Source organism: Nicotiana tabacum, chromosome 11 (genome assembly GCF_000715075.1).
Source record: "Nicotiana tabacum cultivar K326 chromosome 11, ASM71507v2, whole genome shotgun sequence".
NCBI lineage: Eukaryota > Viridiplantae > Streptophyta > Magnoliopsida > Solanales > Solanaceae > Nicotiana > Nicotiana tabacum.
This window is the reverse complement of record NC_134090.1, coordinates 169,032,401-169,047,933: the sequence shown is the minus strand read 5'-3', so window position 1 is coordinate 169,047,933 and position 15,533 is coordinate 169,032,401. Positions and strand designations below refer to the sequence as shown.

The 15,533-nt window shown below is 33.5% G+C and overlaps 1 protein-coding gene and 1 long non-coding RNA gene across 3 annotated transcripts; both read right to left on the bottom strand.

Annotated features, from left to right (window-relative positions):
- Nucleotides 1–833: 833 nt before the first annotated feature.
- Nucleotides 834–5,544, bottom strand: LOC142166435 (uncharacterized). Of its 2 annotated transcripts, XR_012696861.1 has the most exons (4): nt 4,792–5,544; nt 3,549–3,683; nt 3,255–3,456; nt 834–1,099 (listed from the first exon to the last, which is right to left on the bottom strand). It is a non-coding gene; the product is annotated as an uncharacterized LOC142166435 (long non-coding RNA). The 2 variants fall into 2 exon arrangements; XR_012696860.1 differs by lacking the exon at nt 3,255–3,456 and having other exon boundaries at nt 4,792–5,526.
- Nucleotides 5,545–12,540: 6,996 nt separating this feature from the next.
- Nucleotides 12,541–13,379, bottom strand: LOC107825044 (ethylene-responsive transcription factor 1). Its single transcript, NM_001326142.1, is given in 1 exon segment — nt 12,541–13,379. A coding segment is annotated over 1 exon segment (711 nt). The 5' UTR covers nt 13,351–13,379; the 3' UTR covers nt 12,541–12,639.
- Between the last annotated feature and the right edge of the window lie 2,154 nt (nt 13,380–15,533).

The following is a 15,533-nucleotide window of genomic DNA, read 5'->3' as shown; positions in this document are numbered from 1 at the left end:
TACTACAATTATCAGTTGGTATAACACGCACCTCTTTTTAGCTTATGTCAAAGTAAATAAACACAACCGATCCCAACTCCATCAAGATAAAAAGAATGAAAATGAAAAAGAAAACACATAAGTGGTAGTGCTAGTAATACTAACATAAAATCTGAATGAAGGGAAGGAGGAAAAGACTGGGCAGGTGTTTGCCAATGTAGGCAGAACTGGTGAATTCCATCAGAAGTAGGTGCACAATCTGCTGCCCATTGTAATACGAATGCTAATGATGTTTTGATGGTTGAGGATCAATTAATAAGTGCCAACATTGAGAAGGATTCAAAAAATAAGAAAGGGCAGCTTGTGGTAATTGAGGATGAGTGCAAAGTATCCAGGAACTCTATTGCACCTGCTACTGTTAATCTTACTGCAATTGGAGCTAAAATTCTGAAAAGCATGAATCCTTTGCAAGTTCTTCCTGGGTTTTTGCCTGATCCAATGGAAGGGCTGTCTCTTCAAGAGGTGAAGGAAAATAATGACATGGCAGGTGTTGGTCTGAATACATCCCAACATGATATCCCTTCCAATGATTTGTTTTTGATCGATCTGGCAACATGTTACAAGTCTCAAACGACCAACAAACTTTATCCACGATGTCGTCGGCAACAAAACAACCAAAAGAAGGGGTGTCACGATCCGGATTCCCCACTCTCGAGAGTCGTGATGTCGCCTACTAATGGGAGCTAGGCAAGCCAATTATCAAACAATTACCTTTTTACCAATTGTATTTCTCTTTAACAAACATAAAGCGATAACGCATAAATAACGGAAGTTTAAATTTAAGCGGAAGAAAATAATGAAATATCTGAAATCTGCATTTATTACAACTACTTAAGTCTTAATCACCCAAAACCTGGTGTCACAGTGTCACAGACGGTCTAAGACTGCTACATACAAAGTCTGAAGAAATAACAGTACATTGTTTCTGAAGTAAGGAAATAAACAGGGAATAAGGGATAGAAGGAGACGTCAGGGCCTGCGGACGCCTGTAGGTCTACCTTGGATCTCCGCGTGGACTGAAGGTAGCCTCCAAACTACGGTCCAAGAGCTACTCCGGGATCTGCACATAGTGCAGAGTGTAGTATCAGCACAACCGACCCCATGTGCTGGTAAATGCCTAGCCTAACATCGGCGAAGTAGTGACGAGGCTAGGACCAGACTACCTGTGCAATTCAATATATATGGCGGAAAAGAACTACAGAAATAAACAGTCAAGTATGGGAGGGGAGCATGCTGCGGGGGAGATATCAATTCCAAATAGAAAGACAACAAGTAAACGAAAGAAACAATATAACTCGGGTATCAACAAAGAATTAGAAATTAATAAATGCACGGCATCACCCTTCGTGCTTTTACTCCCGTCCTCACCAAAGCAATCATATAATAAAAATGTGCACAGCATCACCTTTCGTGCTTTTACTCTCGTCCTCACCAAAGCAATCATATAATAAAAATGTGCACAGCATCACCCTTCGTGCTTTACACTCTTTTCTCACAATCATACACGGTATCACCCTTCGTGCTTTACACTCTTTCCTCACAAAAATAATGCACGGCATCACCCTTACACATAGCAAATAAGACTCGACTCCTAATCCCTCAAGCTAAGGTTAGACCAAACACTTACCTCGATGCCACGAACACAATTCACAATTCAATTATAGCTTTCACAATTCAATTATAGTTTTACCCCTTGATTCAACCACCAATTCGCTCGTATCTAGTCACAAGTTACTTAATTACATCAATAAATGCTAAATGAATTAATTTGAATACATGAAAATGAATTTCCCAAAGTTTCACCCAAAAAGTTAAAAGTCGCCCCCGGGCCCACATGGTCAAAACCTGAGGTTCGAACCAAAACTCGATTACCCTTTACCCTACGAATCCAAATATATAATTTGTTTTGAAATCGGACCTCAAATCGAGGTCCAAATCCCCAATTTTTGAAAAAACTAGGTTCTACCCAAAACACCCAATTTCCCCATGAAAATCATTGATTTTGAGTTGAAATCATGTTAAAAGAGGTTAATGATTGAAGGACATGTGTTAAAATTAACTTACAATCGATTTGGAAGAAGAGTTGCTCTTGAAAAGTCACATTTGCGATGTTTTTTAAAAGATGTGAAAATAGATTAAAATTCGCCTAAGTATAAAAGTTGCAGGTTGCAGATGTGGGAAATGCGAACATGGGTTCGCAATTGCGAACACCGACCTCTGTTAGCTTGGGAATTGCGTAGGGAGGCTCGCATTTGCGACCTCAGGCACCAAAGGAGAACTTTGCATTTGCGAAGCAGGCGTCGCATTTGCGACTGGGACTTCCGCATTTGCGAGCCAAATGGTCGCATTTGCGATCAGGCCTGCCCAGGTCCTTGTTTCGCATTTGCGATGGAGGTTTTGCATTTGCAAGCTCGCATTTGCGAAGCCTGCAGACCTAATACACCAGCTGAGAAATCTGCAATTTTCTAAGTCCAATATGCACCCCGTGGCCTATCCAAAACTCACCCGAGCCATCGGGGCTCCAAACCAAACATACGCACAACCTCAAAAACATACTACGAACTTATTCGTGTAATCAAATCACCACAATAACATCATGAACATTGAATTAAACCTCAAGATCAATGAAATTTCTCAAAACTTCTTTAAACATCAAATTTTGCATTTACGATCTGAATCACGTCGAATGGATTTCGTTTCTTACCAAACTTTACCGTCAACATATATAAATCATATTGAACTTGTACCCGGCTCCGGAACCATAATACGGGCCCGATACCGCAGGTTTCACATAACATTTCACTTTCAAAAACCTTTATATTTTACAGAAAACAATTTCTTTCAAAAATTCATTTCTCGGGTTTGGGACCTCGGAATTCGATTTCGGGCATACGCCCAAGTCCCATATTTTCCTACGGACCCTCCGGGACCGTCAAATCACAGGTCCGTGTCCGTTTACCCAAAACGTTGACCGAAGTCAAATTAATTCATTTTATAATCAAAATTTATCATTTTTGATAGATTTTCACATATAGGCTTTTCCGCGATGCGCCCGAACTGTGCACGCAAATCGAGGTGATGCTAAAAGAGGTCTTTAAGGCCTCGGAATGCAGAATTTATTTTAAAAATAAGTAATGACCTTTTGGGTCATCCCATTGACCGCGCAAGAGAACAACATGAAGACACGATTAGTGAAGACAAGTTAAGTGGTGAACCTGTCCAGAATTTAGACATGATCCTCTCTTTACATGAGGATGCCATCTAACCTCCTACCACCTCCATTTAAGTTCATATAATGAACCTGATGTGAAATTTCCACTGCCATAGTGAGAGGTAAGACTACTAAAGAATCATCATAGCCATGTATCTTTGCGGGAAAACTCAATATTGGACAAGATTGTGCATTAATGTCTTCTCCTGATATTTGATGAAAAAATATTACCAATCTAATTATGAGTGGAGATGGAAAAACGAACTCGCGGTTATAAGTCAACAAATTATCAAATGACCTGAAGTTCTTGGCTTGAAACAACATAAGGTAGAAGGCCGTGTGATAGCATCTCTCTCCACCACAGTGAAGGCAAGTCCTTTGTTGTAGTGTGAATCCCAGAACAAGCTATATCCACATAACTCTATAAAGATGACTGCCAAGAAGGACTAATCATCGTATAGTTGACAACTTTACATAAACTATATTAATTATTTTCAAAACCAAACACACATTAATTAATAAATCTAGGTGCAGAAATCGGTAATAACTAAATAGTTTCTTCCGGAGCAGGAAACTAACTGAATAGAACTTAATCTAAAGAAAAAGAAGATAATAACACTATTTCCAACTACACATTAGATCCCATTATTTCAGTTTACAAATAACTAAGAATTGCACGATTAAACATGGAGCACTATAATATTCTTTTGGGGTATAGCAGGAAAAGTTAACACAATCTATAGCAATGTTAAGCAAAAGCTACAAAATTGAAGAATTAGCCAACAAATAGTTTGGATTACCTAGCAACAGTAAAGGTCCATGGGGAGATAGGCTAATCTTCAGTAATTCTATCTTCTAAAAACATAACCTCGACACCTCCAACACCACATTTATCCTTCATGTCAAGAACAAAATTACCAAATTGATATATTCTCTCAATCAATCCTCCTTTTTCCGCTAATACAAGTACCCCCAATGCCTTTCTCTACTAACAAAATAAACTACAACAACAAAACAACAATAATCCACAAATAAACAACAACAACAACCCAGTGTAATCCCGCAAGTGGGGTCTGGGGAGAGTAATATGTACGCAGACCTTACCTCTACCCAATGGAGGTAGAGGCTGTTTCCAGGAATAACCCACAAATAAAAAACAAATAAATACCCAAAAACTATGAAAGTTCGTACTTCTGCTACCAAGAAAAGAACCAAACTCTTATAATTAACACAAAATTACTACTCGATTTTGCTAGAGAAAGAGATAGCGAGAGACTCGAAGCTGTCAAGACCGCGAATTAAAAAATAGTTTACTACTCAATTTTTTCGGAGGCCGAGAGAAGTTTAGCGTCGGACTGAAAAGCCGGAACATCCGACTCCTCACCACGGACTATTACTGTATGAATTTCCTTTTATTCCTATAGATTTTCAACTGGGTCAGAGAAATTATAGATGAAATATGCAAAATCATTGATATTATCATTCTCGCTAACTGTATATACCACTGAAAAGGGATTTGAGCTTGAGATTGGAGCACGTACCTGATGGAGTCAAGATTTTTGATTAGGGATTTTGTTTTGCTATCAAATGGATCACAATTTGTGATTTGAGCAGTTAAAATCGAGAGATTTGAGCAGAGAGGAAATTGAATGGGAAAATTTTCTATAGAGAGACGAGTAAGGAGAAGAAGACCTACATCAGTGTGTGCTTCTTTTTTCATTTAATAAGAGTGATTTTTCTTATAAAAACCTTTAGTAGTGTTAGAGGCGACTGAGTCGCCACAAAAGACCTTCAACGGCAACTTTATAAAAGTCGCTACAAAACTCTTAAGCAAAATTTTCGGTCTTAGCGGGAAAGAAAAATTCAGTGTTTAGCTAAACGTATTAGGAGCGACCTTTGAAAAGTCGCCATTAAAAGCTTACCTTCTGTAGCGATAATTATAATCGCCGCAAAAAGTCTAGCTTTTGTTGCAATAAATTAAGTCGCCGCTAAATCTGATTTCTTATAGTGTTAGCACTCAAACTTCGTACATCATCAAAATTCTAGAAAAACACATTCATAAATAACAAATAAATTTAACTAATTAAGCAAATCCAAGAAGATAATCACTCTCATGAAATATTTGGGAATAAAATAGACCTCAAGGATTTTGATTATGATTTATGAGCTTCAACAATTTTACTTTTGCAAAGTGGAGAAGAATAGATCTTCAATGATAAAACTAAAGGTAAAATCTAAATATTTTAACTTCCTTTTCGTCACTATTTTATTGGCATTGCAAGTGAATTCTTACTTAAAAGTTTGAGAACGGGAAGTTTGGTTTCCAAATCCTCTCTTTTATACTTTTACCATTTTGTCATGGCTTACTATTTGCATCAAGTGTTAAAGGCTTAGTATTTCAAGGGTTCAGATTCGTCCACGCGCTCTTCCGCTCTCTGAATCGAACAAACTGATAAGCTGAAACGTGTGCTAACTTGAAAATCGTGGCAAAACGAAACTTAGTTGTCGGTTGATTTTTCCTTTCTTTTTTTTTTTGTGTGTGCTTATATGGAATCTCATTTTCTTTTAAATAGTCTAGTAGCCTATTTGGCCAAACTTCTTTAAGGTTAAAATCATTTTGTTTTTTAAAAAAATAATATTTTTCTTTTAAAGTTGAAGTGTATGACCAAGCTTTTAGAAGAAAAAAAAAAGTATTTTTGAGTAGAAGTATAAGTAGTTTTAGAGAAGCAGAAAAAAGTAGTTTCTCCGTAAAAGCACTTTTTTGAAAAAGCATTTTTGAGAAAAATATACTTAGAGACACTTTTTAAAAGATGGATCAAATACTAATTACTGCTAAAAAATGTTTTACAAATTAATTAGTCAAACACAAACTGATTGTCACCGTCTCACCGAAAGTACAATTGAGGAAAGCGCATTTGAAAAAAAATATTTCTCAAAATAAGCTGATTTTAGAGGCTTAGCCAAATAGACTATAGGTTTCACATTCTAGATGTAACAGGATTCATGACATGAACTTATAAATGAGGCAGAATCTATTATCTTAAAGTTAGGTTAGTAACTATGAGGGTGTTTTGGCTAAGCTTATAAGCTGGTCAAACTGGTTTATAAACACTTTTTGGCTTATCTACGCGTTTGGTAAAATTAAAAGTGCTTATAAGTTAAGTGCTTATAAGCCAAAAATAAACCAAAAGTCATAAGTTGGTCTCCTCCTACTTATCAAATTTTAGCTTATAAGCACTTTAAGTTTGACCAAAATATTTACTATTTTATCCCTAAAATACTTCTTTTTAAAACAAAACTCTTCGTATACCCAGTTCTTCAGCTGCATATTATTAATTTCAGCACTTTTATCCAAACACATAACTGCTTATTTTTTAAATCAATTTCAACACTTAAAAGTATTTTTCAGCACATGAAACAGGCTCTATTTCTTCTTCTCTTTTTCTATTCTTTGATGGCTGACAAATCAAGGAAATTTTTTTTTCCTGGGATCAGGGAATTACTTATATAAATTAAAATCCCAATTTACTATTTTTTCCAGTTGTCTGCCAGCTTTTTGCCTCTGCAGAGCATGATAAGGCCCTAAACCAAACAACTTTTTAACGTGTCAGATTGATGTTTCAGGAATAGCCAGTTTAAAATTCGAACAATCTCAAGATACAACTACAAACAAGCAAAAAGCAAATCTTTTGCTTATTAGCACGTCAATGGAAAAAAACATCTACTAACCTAAAATTAGCTGTTATAAAGAGGATTCTATTGCTAAGTTTTACCTGAGCCGATGGCGTATTGCAAATAGTGCCTTTATCTTTAAGGTAAGGATAATGTCAGCGTATACACTACTCTTCCCAAATTGCACTTGTGAGATATCACTAATTTATTGTTGTTGTTATTTTGTTGCTAAGCTCCAATATGCCAACTTTAGACCAAATGTCTAAAGTTTAAACTACACACAATCTGCTAATTTCAGATATTTAGGTCTGAAGTTAGTCTTTACAGTCCCAACTTTCTGACTCGTGAGTCTGACGTTTCAAATTTCATACTTATCCGTTTCAATTGATGTAAATCTGTTTAAGAAAAAATTAAATTTTTTAAAATTTGTGGTCCTAAACATGTCACAAAAGGAGCCCAAAGTATTTGTGTGGTTATAAATGTTTTTCATTAAGGGTAGAGTTGGAAGTTTAAGCTAAATTATTTTTAAATTTAAAAAGGGATCATTCTTTTTGGAATAGACCAAAAAAAAAATAAGTTCACCTAAATTGAAACGGAGGGAGAACCGGCGATTCTCAATTATGTTGATTTTGAGGTGGCTAAATTTTAAAAAACTCCCACTACTCTTTAAATAGGGGTCTGAAATACGATTATTAGTGCCCTTGCCCGGTTGCCTCACTGCTGGTTCTATCTCTTTTTCTCTAGTAATTACATTATGTGATGAGAGATCAGTGTATCTATGACACCAGGTAGCCACTCTAAAAGGATGTTATTTGAAAATTAGTAGTGCATCTTGAATTTTACTTTTTCAGTTTCATTTTTTAGGAAAATAATATTCTGAATTGTCCTGAAATTAAAATTTTTAGTTTAAATTTCAGAACAAAATAAGTCATGGTTAATCTTTAAAAAGCATCCCTGAAAATAGTCATCCATACACTTGCACCGAGATCAGATGCCTTCAAATCCGGGAGAAATTAAAAAATAGCCAAATCTATAACTGGTCGTTCAAAAATAGCTCAGTTTCAAAAGTAATCGAAATTTAGCCACTTTTCATGTAAAGATAAATCTGAGCGAAAACACTGTTCAAAACTCAAAAAATATGTCAGTATATTATACTAGAGTTTCAGCATAAGTATGTTTTTCAGCTCCAGTATATTATACTCGAGTTCCAGGATAAGTTACACTAGAACTCCAGCATAATATAATGGAGTTCCAGCAAGTATAATTGTCCAGTATAATATACTGGAGTTTAGAGCACCGGTGCTCCAGTCTCCAGTATATTATACTGGAGTCAGCAAAGTATACCGGTCCAGCATAATAAGTTGGAGTTCATGCACATGTGCACCGAACTCCAGTGTATTATGCTGGACTGGTATCTGTCGCATCAAAATAATGACTATTTTTCATTAACTTCGTCAACCCTTACTATTTTTGAATGATCAATCCGAAAACTAGCTATACCGTGCTATTTTTACGAAACATAAGTTGACTTGGATAGTTGGATAGGTAACTTGACACTATCCACTATGGCCATGCTAAATGAGCAGGGTCGGATCATTTTCGACCTGTTATGTGTAAAATTTTATTAAAATTATTGCTTCCCTCCAAAAGTACTAAGAAGCACTCTTGAGTAAAATTCACTTATAACTATTTTTTAAAAGCTTGACCAAACACTAATTACTGCTCAAAAATATTTTTCAAATTAATTAGCTAAATACAAATTTCTTCTCACCACAAGCATTTTTTTAAAAAATACTTTTGAAAAAAATATTTCTCAAAATAAGTTAATTTTAAAAACTTGGCCAAATAAGCTATCAATCAATTGAGCACGGGTACTAAATGATTAAATAAAATACAAAGGAGTTCATTGTTATATAGTAACTCTTAATAATTAGGACAGTCTGAAACGTCAAAGCATCAACTTGCAAGAAGTAGCGTCTATGACAAATAATTAAACCTACATCTCGATATGTCAAACTCACAGTACAATTGACTATATGGACTACTCTACCTATGATTAGACCACACATACGAGAACGTGGAAATACATATATTATACGAAAAAAAATTATTTTGTGTCTCATACAACTCAAAGCATCAACTATAATTAATAATTAGGACAGTCTGAAACGTCAAAGCATCAACTTGCAAGAAGTAGCGTCTATGACAAATAATTAAACCTACATCTCGATATGTCAAACTCACAGTACAATTGACTATATGGACTACTCTACCTATGATTAGACCACACATACGAGAACGTGGAAATACATATATTATACGAAAAAAAATTATTTTGTGTCTCATACAACTCAAAGCATCAACTATAATTAATAATTAGGACAGTCTGAAACGTCAAAGCATCAACTTGCAAGAAGTAGCGTCTATGACAAATAATTAAACCTACATCTCGATATGTCAAACTCACAGTACAATTGACTATATGGACTACTCTACCTATGATTAGACCACACATACGAGAACGTGGAAATACATATATTATACGAAAAAAAAATTATTTTGTGTCTCATACAACTCACACTAGTTGTATGAGTCAATTTTTTTGTTTCATAATTTTGTGGACCCAAATTTCTGTAGAATTGGAATCCACAAATTTGTAAGATAAAAAGAAACCTCATACAATTATATTATTATAAATTGTATGAGACACAAAATAAAACTTATCGTATTATATGTATATCCACTTTGTCCGTGTACAATTGACTTTTGTTTATCAAAAAGGTTATCGACTTTAATGCCCCAACCAAATGGATAGGAAATTAGTATACAATGACATATTTCCGAATGGATTATTACAAACACAATAGTAATTTGACATTCGGGGGTGGGGGATTGGGGGAGTAGAAAGCGAAAACACATTTTGATTTCGAACAAAATAAGCCTGGATTTGAAATTTTGATTTTCTTATTGCACAAAGTGGCCTTGGTGCTTTACACGCAAGATATAAACTTAAGCCAAGTGCTCCCCTTAGCCCACTTAGAAGAGCCAAGTGCAATATTGTACTCCATTCGTTTCAATTTGTCTATTTCTTTTTTAGTTCGTGCTAAAAAGAATGACCACTTTATATATTTAAAAATAATTTATAGTCACACAAAATATATGTGCTTTATTTCGCACCAAGAGTTTAAGCTAGCGTTTGGCCATAGATTCCAAATTTGTTTTGAAAAATTTAATTTGGATGAAGTTTGGTTTTAGGATGAAATGTGTTTGGACATACGTTTTCAAAACATATTTTACAACTTTATTTTGGAAAAACATATATATAATTCCCAAGTTTTGGAATTTTGGCCCAAAATCAACAATGGGAGTGATTTTGGGGTTTGGGATTTGAGATTTTGCCAAAATGTGGGCAAAATTTATGGTCAAACATGAATTTTGAAAATAAATTCCAAATTTATTTTGGCAAAATTCATGGTCAAACGGAGCCTAAAAGCCTTCTCTTTTTTCTTAAACTCAATGTCCAGTCAAATAGGTTCACATAAATTGAACTGGAGGGAGTATATCTTTTCAAAGTGGAAGTGCACAAATAGTCATTTAGAATATAGCTAGTAGAGTTATTAAAAAATTTAATTGTTATAACAGTAAAGTTATAAAATAATGTTAATCACATAGAGTACTCTTTCCATTTCAAAATGATTGTCTAGTTTGACTTGACACAAATTATAATAAAGAAGATAAACTTTTGAAATACGAGGTCTTTAATAAGATATATTAATATTTGTGTGGCTGTGAAAATTTTGAAATCTGTTGTCTGAAAAACTTGTTAGCATATCACTTGTGTGGCTTTTAATGCTTCCTATTAAGAAAATATTAAAAAGTGTCAATCTTTCTTATAGCATATTTGGTCAAGCTTCTTTTTGGTCAAAAGTATTTCTTTTTTTATCAAAAGCATTTTTGGCCAAAAATTAATCGTCAAAAATTAAGGTGTTTGGCCAAGCTTTTGGAAGAAAAAAAAATGCTTTTGAAAAAGAAGCAGAAAAAAGTAACTTCTCTCCAAAAACACATTTTTTAAAAGCAATTTTGAGAAAAGTACACTTAAAAGTAGTTTTGGAGAAACAGAAAAAAGTAACTTCTCTCCAAAAATACATTTTTTAAAAGCAATTTTGAGAAAATACACTTAGAAGCAGTTTTTTAAAGCTTGATCAAATGCTAATTGCCGCTCATAAGTACATTTAAAACTAATTAGTCAAACACAAACTGTTTCTCATCAAAAACATTTTTGAGAAAAACAATTTTGAAAAAAAAAAGAACTTCTCAAAATAAGCTGATTTTTACAGCTTGGCCAAACGTGCTATTAAACAGACTAATAAGAAAATATAGTATTTCCTCCGTTTCAATTTATGTGAACCTGTTTGACTGGGCACGGAGTTTAAGAAAAAATGAAGACTTTTAACATTTGTGATCCTAAACAAGTCAAAAAGGGGCATAGAGTATTTGTGTGGTTATAAAAACTTCTCATTAAGGGTAGAATTGTAAGTTTAAGCTAAATTGTTTCCAAATTTAAAAAAAAGTCATTCTTTTTGGAACTGACCAAAAAGGAAATAAGTTCACATAAACTGGAACGGAGGTAATATATATTTCATGAAAAGTCATGATAAACTTTACTTATTATTGTAGCGAATTCACATTGGTAGGTAGATATTTTTATTCTAGTGTATAAAATTTAGTTAATTTACTACCGTAATGTATAAGGTTTAATGACTTTATTGTATAAGGTTTAATGACTTTATTGTTATAGCAAGTTAAATGAAGTTATTTTTAATTAAAATACTAATTAGTGACTTAGCTCTTAGGCCATCTCCAACCCTAACATCAAATTTCACACTAAATTTATTCCAACCATTACATCATTTTTTATACTAAATCTTCTTTCTTTTCTATATTATATTATTATCTTCTATTTACTTTTCATTTTTTATTTCCTTCAAACTAATACTATTTTTTTTCTTTTTTCCATATTCATTATATATAATTCACATTCACCACTTATATAATCATTTATTACAAAATTATTTTAAAGGATAAATCAATTAAAAGTAAAATTATTAATAAAAGATAATTAAATAAATATTACATCATAGTCAAATTTAATTTAAGTACCACATAAATATTTAACTTTCGTCTCTATTCTCCCATAAATACTCGATTAATGCATTACGAAGTGCGAAATGCGCATTATTAGATATCTTACATTTGCATTTTTTTTTTTTAAATAATGGTTATATCTCTTTTTATACAATTATAATAATAATAAAATTAACTTATAATTTTATATAATATAATATATCAAAAAATAGGATATAAATTAGAATTATAAAGATCTTAATATAAAAATTAATTATATACACAATATATGATAAATTAAAAGTCCAAAAAATAAAAAGATTGAATAAAATGGTAATAAATCAAATTTGGAGTGATGAATAGTGTTAATGGTGTAAGATTTAGTGTTGTATTGGAGCAAAAAAAAACACTATTTCTTGCACAAAATTTAAATTTGGTGCAAGAAATGGTGCAGCTTGGAGATGGTCTTATACTGAATAAAGATCTGTGAATATACGTTGCAATTAACCCTCCTGTCATATAATTAACATGAGAATCAAACTGTACAACTTTGGAGCTCAAGAGTACCACAATTGAATATCCTAAGTTCATACTTAACTGACTAATAATTGATGTCGACGTGTCAATAGTTCAACTTGACATCCAGTTTGCAAAACATTTGATTTACTCTCCACTTCTACTGCTTCAGATTTCTCAGTTGCAACAGCCTTTCTTCTCCGTTTAGGTGAACTATTTTCCGACGAACTAGCCGGTTCAGGCGATGCTCGTCTTTTCGCCGTAACTCGAACCGGTTCCGGTTCATTTAAACCGATTCTATGTGGAAAATTTAAATGAGCCTTTGAACCGCGCATTCTATAAGCCGCTTTATCATAAGCAATTGCAGCTTCTTCATCTGTTTCGTATGTTCCAAGCCAAACCCTAGCTCCATTCTTCGCCGGATCCCTAATCTCCGCCGCAAATTTCCCCCACGGCCGTCGTCTAACACCTCTGTAATGCCTTCCCCTAGGTAACTCAGCCGCCGGCGCGGCCGTCGTCTCCGCCGGAGAAACCACAATTTCTTCCTCCCTCTGCTCCGATTTTACTTCGCCGGCGCTGAAATTAAACGGCGACCATCCGACGTTAAGAGCGTCTTTTAAGAGAGTATAAATTACCATATCTTCAGAATCGTCGACTTTTAGTGGTAAGTCGCCCCATGTTTCAGTTAAACATGGGATTAGACGACTGAAGCTTGAATTCCGGCGGTACACCGGAAATTCTCCCGGAAAATTCGCCGGCGGCAACTCTGTATAAATTGGTTGATTCATTTTGCTTTTGAATTTTAGTTCTCTTGTGTTTTATGAGGTTTTTGGTTTTCGTTTATAAGAAAGGGTTTTGATTTTTGTAACATAATGAGTGGGGAATATATATAGAGAAAGGATTGAAGAAGATTCATTGCACCTGAGCAGAGGGAACTGTGATGTTTAGTTAATTAATTATGTTTAGTTAATCATAATTAATGGATTAATCAGTAATGGTAAGATAAGGGGCTTCTATGAAGTTTCTTTTAATGGGCAAGTGGGCAAGTTGTTTAGGTAATGTTTTTATCACGTGGCCAAAACAAAGGACACAACTTGAAGAAGGGGTAATGATGATGTCATTGCTTGACGAAAGGCCACCATCTATTATTTTATTTGTCAATAAATTTACGTTTCTTTTGTACATTTTTTATTTAATAATTATCTTTTACTTGAAATTCTTTATCCGAACAACAGGATGTCTCAACAAAATTAGGGGCCGAAAGCCAAAGTTAAGAGAGGCCCTTAGTAAGAATATCATTCATAAAATATGTTGATATACAACAATAACATACCCAGTGAAAACATACAAAGTGAGGTCTAGGGAGGTAGACCATCGGCTTAAGAGAAAGCATGACAAAAAAAAAGGTTAGATAAGAACAATCAATTCAACACAATATGAAAATGAAAGTAACGAAAGCGAATAAGTCATGATAAAGTGATCTAAAATGGAGCAGTAACTATGCATTGCTTCAATAAATGATTGCTTGTTGTATTGCTTTGAAGAAGACAACTTGTAAGCCGCGGTAAGTTGCCGATTGGGAGACTCCTCAATATTGAAAATAAGAATAGTAAAAGAGAGAATGAAAAAGGTAAATATATAAATAATAATATATGCATGTATTAGTTGTTAGGACTTAGGATATTAATGAGGAAAAAAAAAATAGTTATCCTACTCATGCATGTAAGGAAACACTTCATTAAAAGTTATTTCATTCTCTAAATATTACAATGATCCTCACATTAAAGCTATTGTACTTTCGTTTCCAAAATTTGTTGTAAATTTAATTTTTTTTAATAATACATATACAATACATCTTTAAGGAAAAAATGGGATTTCCAAAAAGTTGGGGCCCGAAACGATTGGTTTACTGGCCTTATAGTCGAGCCACTCATGCCTAATAATATAGGACTTCGCATAAAGTAAACGCATTAAGGATGTAGGATATTTCAGAAATAAAAAATAGTCACAGTTTTAAAAATAATCGAAATTTAACCACTTTTTCATGTAAAGATATAATCTGAACAAAAACACCCTTAAAATCCGGAAAATTTCCAGCATAATATGCTGAAGTTCGAATTTTTTACATATGAGATTCCAGTATAATATGATAGAATTTTATAATGTGCTGGAGTTCCAACATAATACACTAGAAGTTTAAATGTAGGAACTCCATAATCCAGCATATTATGCTGAAATATTTTCGTATTGGAGTTCCAAAATAATATGCTGGAAATTTATACGCAAGAGCTCTATAATCTAGCATATTACGCTGGAGCTTTCCGTGTTTCAGCAAAACATTAAATATTTTTTAATGACTTTGCAAATGCAGGCTATTTTTCGATTACCCGTCCGAAAACCAGCTAGACCGTACTATTTTCACGATATTTCCTTACAAAAATTTAAATTTGAGATCACTGATTAAGGGTGTCACAAGGTTAACGGGTAGAGCAATCTCAATCATTCTACCGTATTAATTGAGTACATTTAGGGGTCGTTTGGTAGGGTGCATAAGAATAATGCTGAATAGGGTGTATTAATAATGTTGGTATTAGTTATGCTGACATATTTCTTATCTATTGTTTTGTTTGATGTATTAAAGCATTGCACAATTTCTAAAAGAATTATTTGTTTACAAAAATGCCCTCAAAACCAGTCCATCACTCTAACTTTTTAAAAGAAACATATGTTGAGAAATGTTTTTATATGAAAAAATTTTAGAAAAATTATTTGATTTGACTACCTATATTGTAATATAGAACCAAATATTTATTTATAAAAAAAAAGAAATATGCTAAGTATTTGTTTATTTATTTACTAGAGATATAATTTTATTTCTCACTATTTGGATTATTTTATACTTGCATTAATATATTAACTAGCATATTTTAATCAAACATAAATTTTGAAGGCCAATTTTGTCTTTAACTAA